Source organism: Octodon degus, unplaced genomic scaffold (genome assembly GCF_000260255.1).
Source record: "Octodon degus isolate 3935 unplaced genomic scaffold, OctDeg1.0 scaffold00005, whole genome shotgun sequence".
Lineage (NCBI taxonomy): Eukaryota > Metazoa > Chordata > Mammalia > Rodentia > Octodontidae > Octodon > Octodon degus.
In genome coordinates this window covers 31,733,182-31,742,841 of record NW_004524581.1, presented here as the reverse complement: position 1 = coordinate 31,742,841, position 9,660 = coordinate 31,733,182, and the positions used below count along the sequence as shown (strand labels likewise).

The 9,660-nt window shown below is 42.5% G+C and overlaps 1 protein-coding gene across 1 annotated transcript in view; it reads right to left on the bottom strand.

The window, feature by feature from the left end:
* Positions 1–5,057: 5,057 nt before the first annotated feature.
* The window catches only part of LOC101559737 (HLA class II histocompatibility antigen, DQ beta 1 chain-like), an 18,883-nt gene continuing 14,280 nt past the window's right edge, over positions 5,058–9,660 (bottom strand). The window contains exons 3-6 of the mRNA XM_023721194.1: positions 7,228–7,509; positions 6,655–6,765; positions 6,155–6,178; positions 5,058–5,403 (exon numbers count right to left, since the gene is read on the bottom strand). Coding sequence (XP_023576962.1) covers positions 5,390–5,403; positions 6,155–6,178; positions 6,655–6,765; positions 7,228–7,509 — 431 coding nt within the window. The 3' untranslated portion in view covers positions 5,058–5,389. The remainder of the gene's footprint in view (positions 5,404–6,154; positions 6,179–6,654; positions 6,766–7,227; positions 7,510–9,660) is intronic.

Genomic DNA, 9,660 nt, shown 5'->3' with positions numbered 1-9,660 from the left:
TTTTTTTTTTTTCAGAACCAGGGATTGAACTCAGACCCTTGCACTTGCCAGGCAAGTGCTTATTCTACTGAGCCATCTCCCCAGCCCCTATGTCCTGAGTCTTAATTGACCTTGGAAGGCTAGGGCCAAAATGTTGGCTTTCCTTAAGGCCCTTCTTTTTCTCTAATTTTTGGTCTACAAACTTAGGTTATTAACACTCTAAAAGATTAAGCTTATTGCTATTACCATACAACCTAGGCTGTTGAGCTTAACTTCACTATCTGTCTGAATATCAAACATCTTAGGCATAACATGGAATAGGTATTTTTCATCAGTATTGATATGTTAAACTTTAAGTCCCTACAGAATATGACAAAACAAATTTTTAAAATTAAAATATATTTTAAAAATAGGAATAAAGAATTATATATGTTTACACATAAGTCCAGAAATCTAACCATATACAACACTGTAGCAGGATAGTCCCTCAACACCCCTTTTCCTGTCTCCTGTCTTCATTCACCACCCCCTTCCTTTTTAAACAATCATCTACCCAAGAGACAGCCCAGCAGCAACTGGTGTGTCATGACAAGCAGCCTATATTCAGAAGACCAGAATGACAGGCACTCCAAGAATGAACCTACTATTACAAACTGCCATCTTCAATGTGGTTGCTTAGTTCACGGGTATCAGTATATATAGTTAGTCAGGGTGCGAATCCTTCCAATTACTTGCTAGATTCAAAAATTTTCTGAAGATTCTCAGGATCATTGCCTTACCCATCTTCTACATATAACTCTATGGCTTCCCTCTATCACTTTTCTTGGCTCTTTTCCTTGCTCTCCCTTCATTGTCTAGTCCTCCTCAAGTTCTTACTTTCCTTTTAGTAGTATTATACCTTTCTATTTGTATTTCTTCTTTTGAATTCTTTATTTTCCATAATTTTATTGAGAAATAAATAGCAATGAGACAGTTTCAAATCAAATTAGTAGGACAGTTTCAATAATTAACACATTGCTTACTACCTTCCTAGTGATTATTTGTTCTACATGATGCAGACATGATATCCTATTTACAAACACTATTTGACCAAATCCTTCTATTCCTTGAATTCAGAGAATGTAGCTATATATCTATCCTAACCATTTTGAATACACAGATACAAAATGGTCATTCTTCTGTATCCCCTTTTTTTGTTTAGTTCCATCATTTAAATATTATAGGTGTGTGAGCTCAGCAAAATATTCCAGAATAGCCCAGTAGTCCATAACAGTATTGGGTCTTCCACTTGACTGGCAATGTCAGAAGTTGATGACTTCAGTCCCCTACAGCTCAACATAACATCATGGCTTTATTTCTTGTACTTCGTTTTTATACTTTTCTGCTAGACGGTTAAGGCCAAGATAAAGCAAGACCTATACAACAAGAATTGTAGTTTTTGGATCTGATAAAGCTAGTCAAATCCCTTCAGCATTTATCCTGAGACCCCGTGCCTCAGATTGTAGATCCTTTTTCAGTGTCAGCCATGTGGATGAGTCACAGCCATTGCTTGGCCAATTTGCTCTCTGTGACAGCCTGACAGAATGTTTTCTCTCCATGTGACCATCTTAGGCACACTCTACATCATCAATCACTTTCCTGTTTGGCCCCATAATCTCCTTGATCAGAAAATTTGGGATACAACTAAGTTACTAAAATGAATTTTTAAAAAAAATTCAAAAATAAAGTAAAAAGGGAGTTTCCAGGGACATGAATGAAGAGGGGAGAGGAGGAAGAATGAGTAGACTGTAGTCAAAAATACAAAGTTTCAATTAGAAAGCAGGAAAAAATTCAGGAAATCTACACAATGGTAACTACACTTACTAATAATGTATTGTGCAGTTGATAAATTGCTGAAAGAGTAAATTTTAAATGTCATCATACACACAAAAAAGTCATCATACACACACACACACACACACACCCCACAGAGAGAAATATATGGTAAGTGACAAATGCTTTCATCCATTTTAGTCAGTCCATAGTATATAAATACAACAAAACATCACATTGTACCATATAAATGGATTATAATTATTGTCAATTAAAAATAATTTAGACCAGGGATATGGCTCAATGGCACAGAACCTGACTGGCAAACACAAGGTCCTGAGTTTGATTTTGGTACCAAGAAAAAAAGAAGCATAAAAATAATTTAAAATTTACCAGGGATGGTGGTACATGCCTGTAATCCCAGCACTTGTGTGGCTGAGACAGGAGGAGCACCATGAGTTCAAGGTAAACCTAAGTTGTGTAGTAAATCCATGGCTAATCTGAACTGCATAGTGAGATCCTATCTAAAAAAAAATCCAATAATAATAATAATAATAATAATAGTAACTTAAAATTTATTTTAACATTCAAGATTCTTAAATTTTCATATTCAGTTATAAAGTTTTCTTTGTGAGAAAGCAGATTTTTCATTTAAAAAATCCATTATCTCTTAACTTCTATTAACTCAATCATTTACATCATAACTTAAGAACTAATTCTCTTAAGCACTCCATGATAACTGAGAAAAACAAGATCATATCATGGTAATTATTAATTCACAGTAAAACATAATCTCAGTGTCTTAATTCAATAAAAGACACTAAGTCCACAGTCATTTAAGAGACTTGGTTTGTGTTTCTAACACTGTACGTCATCACCTCAGTGATGGTTCCCACGTCTGTGGTAGCAGAAAACAGAGCAAACAGTGGAGTGATCTTCCACTCACTTGCAGTGCCATTGGCTGGTGCTGGTCACATGACTCCAGCAGAGGAATCTGGGAAGTGTGCAGAAGCTGTGAATGTTGCTGAGCACCGCTGTCTCTGAAACATGTGTTCCTTAAGGCCAAATGCTTATGACTGATAAAATAGTTCACTAGGAGAGCCATACCCTTCCCTCTAAGTTATATGCCTACTGAGGCTCAATTCTTTTATGTTGGAAACTTTTTTATAAGAAATGTACCTGTTATTTTAATTAGCAATTAATGACTATGTATCAATGAAATATGGTGGTAAAAAAATTATGTTTTGCAAAACTGCCACTGAAATAAAGAGAAGAAAACTTAGACCCTCATATTAAAAAGAAACTGTCATGGCTGGGGACAAAGGTCAGTGGCACAAGCACCTGTCTGATTAGTGCATGGTCCAGAGTTCAATTCCCAATATGAAAGAAGGAAAGAAAAAAGAAAGAAAGAGAGAGAGAGAAAGAAAGAACCTTTCAGCATGTGCTCAGTGTGACAATGTAAGAATATCCTAGAAATTCACTGCCACTCTGTGCCTCTTATTTTCAACTTAAAAAAAAAAAAAACAGGTCTCAATGTTTCCCTCACTTTTTTTTCCCCTTCACTTCTGAGTCTATCTCAGTTCTCAACTATTCCTTTGAAAAGTCAAAAGCAAACAGCTAAAAAAAAAAAAAAAAGCAAACAGCTAACTTTAAGACCTTGAGGACTAACTGGACAACTGACCATAAATATGTTTCAGATCCCCAGAGTAATGCACCTTTCATCATTTCTGTTCATCATTCTGGGCACATAACAAAACAATATTCACTCAGCATTTTGCCCTGAGCATACTCAGCCATGGCCACGGGAAGCAGAATCCTAGAAGTACGTGTCTGTCTATACACCCCACAGTGTCGCTGGCCGATGTTCCACATCACAGCCTGGAGTACAACAGATGAAGGTCCCAAGGAAGCCTAAGCCTCCATTCTGACATCATCCAGGAAAAGAAAAGCCCTGACACAGGATTAGCTCTGAATTTATGGATGAGAAAGACGGTAAGATGGAACAACTGCTCCTTGGGAATAGGGTATATTCATAACTCAGAGATAAGTTTCCAGGAATTTGTGTTAATAATGAACAGCAGAATGAGCGGGAGACCAGTTTTAAGGGCTAGGACACATCACAGGCCAGGTGGACTGCCATCATGAACCAACCGGTCACAATGTCCACAGATGAGAAAGGCTGTCCTCTAGGAACTGCAGCTCAGCACAGCATTGGGGGAGTGTGAGAAGGAAAGGGATGGGATGGTTGTGATTCAGCACGCACAGCGATAGCCCCTGAAATCTAGGGGAGCTCTGCGCTGTCCTGTGAGGTGCCCTGTGTCACTTCACTGAGATGGGTTTTGTAGGCTGAGCTGCTCCAGGTGACTGACACAGTTATCTCCACACTAAGAGGCCATTTCTGGTATCACAAGGATCTGGAAGTTCCAATTCCCGTTCCTAATAAGAGGGATGGACATAATGCTGGCTGGCAGCATCCTGTGTGCAAGATGATGTTTTTGGGAGTTTCACATCCCCCAGGTGTGGTCAATATGAGTTTTTCCTAAAATTGTTAAAACTTTGTTAAACAGTCTAGAAATGTACAATAGAGACTGACATACACAGAAACAAATAAGATGTGATGTGATAGGACAGATGTAAAGAGAAACAGAAAGAGCACATCTGGGTAGACGGAAATAGGGAGGAAATGACACATTAAGGAGAAAGGGAATGGGAGGAGATGGGAGGAAGAGAAAGGAGAGAGGGAAACGGGGAGAGGAAAGGGCAAGTTGGGACAGCAAAGAGAAGGAAAGGAGTGAAGTGGAGGGAAGGAAAATCAACTTGACTCTTTGCTTCCCTGGAACATGAATAAAATAAGTTAAGCTGGGTTTCTGCCATTTGGATCTACAAGTAACTTAGTGCTGACTGTAGGCACTCAGCAATGAAAGTTCGCCTTTTCACTGCGACTTGTCTGGATACAACTGACACATCAGCTGTCACTCTATCGGTCCCCAGACAATTCCACCATGATTACTTATACTGCACTCAGTGGGCTGCAAGTCATGCTGGGATGGCGTGAGGCCATTTTCTGAACAGTATGACGAAGGACCGTGGAGGTCACACCTGTTGGTGTCCTACTCCTCAGCGCTCCCTTACATGGCACCGGGATGCTTCTAAGCTCCTGTGGAGGAACAGTCCCTCCTTCTGGCCACAGGCTGCTTGGGTTACATCAAAACCCTTTTATTCTGCATTTTCCTTGCTCTGCTCAGTTAAAGAAATGTGGGATACGATCACTCAGAACCATGTTTAATCATAAAAAAACTCTACACCCAGACAAATGGCTTTAATGCATCTCTTGAGCCACACACTGGGAAGACATAAAAAAGGCAAGCCCTTTGGGTCTGAGTCGGTGCTGCTGTCACATACAGGCAAGACTCGGGGGTGAGCTCAGGGAGCTGAGGTCCTTGGGGCGGGGGTCACAGGAGGTGAGCTAGAGGAGTATGGGAGCCGCGGTGGGATTCTGATCATAGAAGGAGGCTGAGTCAAGGCGGGAACTCTGGGCTGTGGCAGGCAAGCCGCACAGAAGAGTGAAGGCCAATTCCACTCAGGACACACTCGGAAGTCACTGTAGGAGCCCTGTAGGAGACATGAAGGAGTGATTAGCACAAGGGACACTGGGGTCACCCACTCTCCTCCTGGATCCCCTCCCACTTCACTCAGACAGGGCTGTCCAGGGTACACCACCACCACTACTTCACTGTCCACATAAAGGTGAAATCAGTATAAAAGGACACAGAAGTTCAGCTGGACAGATGCGTGTGGGAGTAGAGAGCAGCCACCACCCTCCAGGGAAATCAGAAGGGGTCGGTCAGCTTTCACTAAACTGGATGGTGTCTCACCTTCCTGCCACCCCAGTAACCTCCTCTAGTTACTGGCCAATGCCAGCTGCAACCAGTATATGGCATAAAACAGGTGTCACCTTGGTGACTGAGACCCAAGACAGCTCAAGTTCCAGGACCTAGGGAACACCCTCTGGAGCTTCCTACACAGGGTGGCCACCTTCTCCCTTCACTCTTTTTTCTCCAACCCTAGGGATTGAACCCAGGACTTTCACACTGGACTATCCCCAACACTTATTTTGTATTGTGAGTCAGGATCTCACTGAATTTCACAGGTTGGGCTCAAAATTACAATCCCCCTGTCTCAGCCTCCCTGCGCGCTGGCACTAGAGTGGTGACCACACCCAGCCTCCCTTTATTCTCAGTCTCTGCAACAAGAAACAGGCAGGGAGCTGAGATTACTGTGCCAGGTACAACCATCTCCTGCCCTCTGCCCTCACATCTGTGTCCCCCCCCCCCACTCCCGTGCATCAGGACTGAAACATTACCTGCTGGTGGAGGTCCACGAGCTCCTACAAGAGGAAATTAAACACAGAAAGACCTCGTTACACGGACAGCCACTCTCTCACACAGTGCACAGGGCAATGAGACATGCAACTTAAAGACAGACTTATTTCTCTCCCAATCCAGGTTCTGCAAGGGCCCAAACACCTTAGGCCAAAAATGTCCCAATACCAGTGAAATTGTCTCTAGAAGGAAGAGCAACCAAGGCTCTGAACCTTTTAATGGTGGAAGCTTTTGGAGAGGAGCCAAGGGTGAGCAGAAAGGAAGTCCTAGAATGAGTTCACCACCAGCCCTGAAGCAAGGCTGCCTTTCAATCAGTAAAATCAGATTCTAGGATCTTGCCCAAAGCTGTCTTCTCCTCCTACCTCCAGCCCAGCCTTCTCTCTTGGTGGTCAGATGGGAAGGGCGACTTCTGGAGGCAAAGCTTTCCTGAAACCTGGGCTGTGGTGCAGCCCATCTTTTCCCTCTTCCCAGAACCACTCACCTTTCTGACTTCTGCGATGGATAAAGAAGCCCAGCCCCAGGAAGATCAGCCCCAGCACGAAGCCCCCGATGCCACTCAGCATCTTGCTCTGCGCAGATTCAGACTGTGCCCCTGGGAAGCAAGTCTGAGTGTCAGCTTTATCCCATGTCCCACAAGGTCCCTGGTGAGGACCTGAAGTCCAGCCTGAGTTATAAGAGGTGAAGGTGCCAGGGGAATCTAGTTCTCTATTCTGGCCATTTCTAGAAGAGGGAAGGACCATCCAAGCAGATGCCTTCTCCACAGGGAGACACTTCCATAACCTTAGATCCTAAGACCCAAGTCATCAGCCATAATAGTCTATCTTTTAGCAGTACCGGGCCTGATTTCCAGGTCCACAGTATATTCAGCAATCTCCTTAGCATCTGGAAAGACAATGAGCCAGGATTCTCCTCTGATGTTTGCAAGAGGTTCTATTTCTGTGAGTCTCAGTTTAATAGTAGCAGGAAAGACAAAGAATGGAATAGAATAGGCTCCAGAGAGCTCAGCCTTCTTTCCTAGGGGACCCACAGTAAAAGAATGTAAGGTGTCTCTTACGCCACTCCACTGTGATGGGGCTCTGGAGGCTAGAGTGCTCCACGTGGCAGGTGTAGACATCCCCACGCTGGGGGGTCATCTCCAGCATCACTATAATCTGGAAGGTCCAGTCCCCGTTCCTAATGAGGGAGGTGGACACGACGCCAGCTGTCTGCTCCTGGCCATTCCGGAACCACTGGACTCTGATCTGAGCTGGATAGAAATCTGACACTGAGCAGACCAGCAGGTTGTGGTGGTTCAGGGCCTCTGTCTTGGATGGCGAGATGGTCACCGTAGGCTGCACTGTGGGCAACAGACAGCACAAGACAGTGAATAAGGGCTGAGACCCGTGGCAAGTCTCCCATGGGGAAGAATCACTCCTGAGAACCAGAGTGGAAACCCTGGGTTCCACATCTTAAATTAAGATCCATTGGACAAATGCAAATTGAACAATCAATCCCTAGCATCACACGCTGTGCTGGCCCCACCACCAAACACACTGAGCTGGCCACTGACACTGGGCATGGTGGTGCATGCCTGTAATCCCAGCACTGGAGGGGCTGAAAACAGGATGACCACTACAGGTCCAAGCGGCATAGTGAGACCCTGTACCAAATACATTTAAAAAAAAAAAATCATTGTGGATGTAAACAATAGTCTGTGATCCCTGTTTTTTATAAAAGTTGCAACCTAATAACAGAGTAAAAAAACATATGAATTAATTAATTAATTGCATGTTAGTACTTCAAGGAAAGTAGAAGAACCTTGAAAATAAATAACACTGATGAAACATTAAGTTGGCTCATGCCTTGGTTGCTTTGTCTACTCAGATTGTAGCTCACAGTCAAACATGAGAGGCTTCACCCCGCCTGGCTAAACCTCTTATCCTTGTATCTCAAGACATTTTAATGCAATCTCTTTATACCTTTGGTGTGAAACTAGAAACTAGAAAATATTCAATGAATGTTTTATTATTTGAGAAGTTTTGTTCTCCCGTTTTCCCCTAATTTTCTTTCAACAGCCAGGAGAATTTAATTTAATGGAGAAATTACTTCTTTGTTCTGAAATCAGGCATTATATGTTTTCTATAGAAAATCTCATAAGGTTCTTGCAGTGGTTGGCCAAAGCTAAGAAGAACATAAGGTGAACGTGTAAGAGAACCACAGTTGCTGAGGCTGGCAAGGAATCTCAGCCGCTGATTAAGAGGCACTCATGAGCCACCATCCTAAAGGAACTGTGTTTTCAATTCAATTCAAACAAAAATTCAATCTATTTTTGTTTGGGCTGTCCTGAACATCATGTCCATCTATCTAGATTTATGGAAACTTTTGCATTAAACAGATTAGGAGTAAAAATAGAGAGCACCAATTCATGAGAAAAGTATTAGAATTTTATTTTGGTACTGGGGATTGAACACTTGGGACCTGGCTCTTGCCAAGCAGGTCCTTATGCCACTGAGCTATATCCCCGGCCCCACATTTTTTAATGAAATAAAACTAAAATAGCAAAAAATTATAATGGTGACATTAGAATGTGGACTTGAAAAAAGCAAGAAGGTGTAAATTAAATTGTTTTTTAATTAAGTGTTTTGTGACTCTGCCTAGATTAGGGCAGACTGATTAAAAAGTGAATACTAAGTCTTTCGAAAGTATCACTTTGTTCACTTAAATTGAAAACAAGACAGGAATGGACCTGCTACTTCTGGTTGTGACTAGCTTTGGTGAGGCTTGGCTCCAGCTAGACTTTATAGCCATGTTTAAAAAGGAAATAATGACTCGTGTATTTGGGAAAGGTTCAGGATGTGTGAGTAATTGTGGACTGACTGCCTAATGTTTTATTATCTACCAACACTAGTGTATCACAGTGTGGTATTAATCCATAACACACAAGCCCTGAGATCCAATGCAACAACACATGGTGTCTAGCTCAGGAAGTGTCTAGAAATAAGTACTCGCTAAATGGATAACTTAATTTCCTGAATGCCTGTTCCCACAGCACAGGGTGGGGAGAGTAGGGTGGAGGAGTCTGGCCACAAACAACCTGAAATAATTTTTAAATTCAATTAACGCATTATTCCAGAGCTTCGGGCCGCTCAACTTCTTTATGTGCTGAACGTTTCCCTAAGAAATTGAAATTCTACCTTTTAACATCATTCAAGTGGTGTTTTGGTTCTTAACAAACACTTTTCCCTCACACTTTGCATTTACAAATTCTAAATAATGGAAATTCCAAGTTAATAACAGTTTAAGGCATTAAGCAAAATAAAAAAGAATAGCAGTGATAAACGATGCTGTATCTGGCTGCTTTCTCTTAATCCTAAATGCGCAGCTGAGTATACACAGCATTCATTTGAACGAAGCTTTGCCGAGGTCATCCTATGGCCGGAGGGCAGCATAAGATGGTCTTACGAGGGCTGCACAGCGGCGGAGAGGACGGAGGGCGCGCCGGGTGGGA